General features: G+C 36.7%; 1 protein-coding gene across 1 annotated transcript; it reads left to right on the top strand.

The window, feature by feature from the left end:
- The first annotated feature begins 292 nt into the window (after positions 1–292).
- LOC113761342 (ethylene-responsive transcription factor ERF038-like) lies at positions 293–1,476 on the top strand. Its single transcript, XM_027304292.1, has one exon. The coding sequence runs from the start codon at positions 328–330 to the stop codon at positions 1,249–1,251; it is 924 nt and encodes a 307-aa protein (XP_027160093.1). The 5' UTR covers positions 293–327; the 3' UTR covers positions 1,252–1,476.
- Positions 1,477–4,146: the final 2,670 nt, after the last annotated feature.

The raw sequence follows: 4,146 nt of genomic DNA, 5'->3' as shown, positions 1-4,146 counted from the left end.
TAGAATTTTACGCACTGCTACTAGTGATGATGCTAAACTAGGAGAGGTCCAAAACAAGAAGTTCTTGCCTCCTTGGTGAAATGCATGTCAGTAAATGCTCTCAAAATGGGCAAGACCATAAATTAATGAAATTGCCACATGGCCTACAGAATAGCTGAACTGTAGTCCCCTTTTGCTAAGGTCCCATGCCCTTTGTTTCTCTTTTCTTTTTTTTTTTTGGAAATTTCATTTCTCTCATTTTTGCATTATTTAAATCAACAGCAATTTGTGCTAGAATCCTAGAGGCCTCAAGCTTCCTATTTTAGGTACCCCCACATCCTTCTCTCTATGCTTAGCTTAGCAGCAAGCAGAACGCCCCAGCTTATAATCATGGGCAAACAAATCAACATTGGGAGTCTATCTCATCACGACAGCAACCTTTCTTCATCTTCTACCACCACCACCACCACTTCCTCTTCCTCCTCATTTTCTACCACTTCCAATGCCTTAAATTCACCTTCAACAACTTCAACTTCATCCTCCCCCTCCAGCCAAAGCACAAAGGCCACTACTTCCACTAGAACTGCAAAAGCCAGCAAAGCCCAAGAGAGCTCTCAAGAACTCCAACAAGTGGCGAAGATCAATGGCAATGAAAATCAGCCTAGGAAGAAGCATAAAAATGGAGATGATGAGAAGCATCCGACCTACAGGGGAGTTCGCAAGCGCAACTGGGGCAAATGGGTGTCTGAAATTCGGGAGCCAAGGAAGAAATCAAGAATATGGCTCGGAACATATCCCACGGCTGAAATGGCGGCTAGAGCCCATGATGTAGCAGCTCTAGCAATCAAAGGCCACTCGGCGTATCTCAACTTCCCTCATGTGGCTCATGAACTTCCCCGTCCGGCCACCACTTCACCTAAGGACATCCAAGCTGCCGCTGCCAAGGCTGCAGCCGCTACATTTCCCGGTGAAAACGGCGGAGGAGCCGAAGCCGAGCCAATCCAAGCCGAGCTGACTAACTGTCATTCTTCAACTGATTTATCCTTGCACAACATGCAAGAATCATCAAATTCTCCATCCACAGACGATGATATTGATGACACATTTTTTGACCTGCCCGATCTTTCCTTTGATGTCACAGGTGCCACAGACCATCTGGATGGATTTAATTGTTTCAACGGTTCATCATCGTGGTGGCCGCAGCTGCATCTGGCTCCAGCAGCCGAGCCAGTATTCCGGCTTGAAGAGCCATTCTTATGGGAGTGCTACTAGCTTAGCTAGCATTAAAAAAAAAAAAAAAATCAAAAGAAATAAAATTTTCATGCCCCTGCCCTTTTGTCTACAATCACTAACTTTTAAAAAAAAAAAATACATTAATTGCATCTTTTTCTTGTGTGGTCACAATTGCAACTGTATATTAATTGCAAAACAAGAATCCAAAAAATCTGTAAAGCCATGTTCATATTAAATCAAAAATTGAGTTTGTTTATTAGTTTACACTTTTGGGTCAATTTTGATTTCTTGCTTTTCTGTTAATTGTGATGGGAGTAGTTACTTGCCTTTGTTTATGCTAACAAGCCCCATTAATCATGTCCATTGTGACTGAACCTTGTTATATAATTTTTTTTTTTTTGTTGTATTCATGCTATAGTGTAAATTACTAATCAAATTGAGAGGTTGGTTATGTACAGTATACACGTCCAAATGACACGCAAAGCTCCTAATTAATTAAACTTTGTCGATTTCCTTTGGAACGGCTAATGGAGCTAGGCAGGTTCTGTCGATTCCAAGCAATGGTGTGTTTAGGTGCACCTAATTATTTGATTAGACTTCGTTTAACAACCTTGCTTGCTATAATTAGACAGCCACAACCTGGCTATTTCTTGCTGCTCTTTCATTCTTTCGGCCAATAATTAGACTAAAGAATATGCTTGACGCGCAGAAGTTCGTACTGTTACGGCGGACTCCATTTTTACGCTCAAGGTTAATTTTCTGCATCTCTTTTTTTTTTGGGTCAAATGTGATCTTCAAAAAATAAACATAAAGCTGAGTGCATGTATAATAAAACTGAAATTTCTAAGAAAATGGGTAATAATAATAAAAAAAGTGGGATAGTAAGTTTTCATTTGTTTTTATATTGGATTTTGGGGATGGAGACTTTGTAAGTTGACTTCTTGAATACCATCACTATTGATCACAACAGTTATCCAATCAATGATTCACTAGCTCAAGGACCATAACAATTTTCTTAATTACTAATTAAGCATGTAGTTAACAGTTTGAAATGTTCAAACAATATTAGTGTTATTTGAAAAGCGGAGTTTAGACTCCAAAAACTCCACCAATAGACTCCTAACTCAGCTTCTGAACTATTATTATTATTAGGATTAATCACTGTTAGCATTGGATGAATGACAATTATACAAAATTTGAATTTGAAATTCAACTTTTGCACAAATGTCATGAATCTAACGGTGATGGTGCATACACTGTCAGTGTATATAAGATTTACTCTTATTATTATTGTTGTTGTAGGGAAATACACTTTTTTTTCCCTTTTCTTCTTTTTTGTTAATGATTAGTGATAAAGGGTTTACAATGAGAACAAAAATCTCAAAACCAAGTGTAGACATACACTAGAAGAGCCCAAGAAAAATCAAATAACAATCATATGAAGCACTTCATTATTGGGATGTCTGTCACATGGTTGATCATCATGATATTGAAGTATCCTTTTCCTTTGATTAGTACGTTTTTCCATTCATAAAAAAGAACAAGAAAAAAAAGGTCAATACATGATGGAGTGTATTTTTTATTATATCCTTTTTTTCACCTACGACTATATATATGTATGTATATGTATATGTATATGTATCCATCCAAGCAGTAGGGGACAGCATCTCAAAATGAAAGTAGAATTGAATTTGATACAACAAAAAAGCATATGTCTCTTTATTATTGAAAGAGTATCAAGCACAGAGAAAAAGACTCTATGTCCCATAGGAACATTTGTTTAAGCCACCATTTGTGAGTGATTAGTGACCTCAGCATCACTATCCCCCTTCGTAGTCTATTTTAACATCATTGGACACAGATCAATGGCTTATTGGGCAAAGTGGCAATAGAAGAGACAAAGCTAATCTGTTGGTCCCCATCAAATCTACCATGTGTAAGTCCAGAAGTTCTTTAAAATTATGGACCAATATTTACACCTAATTATTAGGCTAACCTTGATTAATTGAGAATTAGTGTTATTAATTAAGCTTCAGGTCCAGGCATATTTAACAAGCTTAATCTGCGCGATAAATCCAATAGGAAAAAATTAAAGGGATATGGTATAAGATTGTGGAATATTATGACCATGTGTGGTCGAGTCTTAAATACTCCCTTCCTCAGGGCCTATATATATATATGTATATATATATTCTCAAAATTATGTGGCTGCGGGAATATTAGATCCACCGTGTTGTACCTTGAGGACCCCATCCAGATTGTCCTCCTTCAAGAATAGGTAGTAGTTGAATTTAGAAAACCCAAAACAGAAGGATTTTCTCGCGGCAAGAAAAACCAACTTCAATCAAAATTTTCATTGGCTGTATCTTTTAGTTGATTACTTGGATTTAGTACCTTGGCTGGTTGTTTCCAAATTAGTGTACTTCTGCATATTTACATTCGAATCCCTCATGATTTTGAATTTCTGATTTTTTTGGAAACTCTTTGCAGACTCCATTAATTAATAAGAAGCTCGCAAACGAAACCGGGTAGAAAGCACCAAAGTGTGTTCTTCTGCATGCCGGATACTGGATCTTGAGTTTGGAATTTTTTTTTTTTGGGCATCAATGGCATACAAATTTTGATTTTCATACATAAAAATTAAATTCCCCATGTGAGTAATGAAAATCTATTGAGTAATGTCTTGATATTTCATAAACGTGTCTACTTGAATTATGTATTGCTACTGGGCATTTCATGTCTTATTCAATTCTGATTCTCATGGAAAACTATTATACACCACATAAAAATATACAATTAATGATTCTATGTCTTCGTGATAAAGCTACAAATTTGATCAAAGCAAGAATTGGCTTGAGTGGTGAAGTTTATTATCATGGGCAAAACATGCAAGACTAGTTTAACTTGCACCGCTTTAAATGATAGTAATATTTA

Source organism: Coffea eugenioides, chromosome 2 (assembly GCF_003713205.1).
Source record: "Coffea eugenioides isolate CCC68of chromosome 2, Ceug_1.0, whole genome shotgun sequence".
NCBI classification, from domain to species: domain Eukaryota; kingdom Viridiplantae; phylum Streptophyta; class Magnoliopsida; order Gentianales; family Rubiaceae; genus Coffea; species Coffea eugenioides.
Note: the sequence above shows the minus strand (reverse complement) of the source record. Positions and strands in the feature narration are given on the sequence as shown.

Bases quoted from the DNA above. Each gene is read 5' to 3' on its own strand.
- LOC113761342 (XM_027304292.1), top strand. From the start codon at position 328: ATGCTTAGCTTAGCAGCAAGCAGAACGCCCCAGCTTATAATCATGGGC.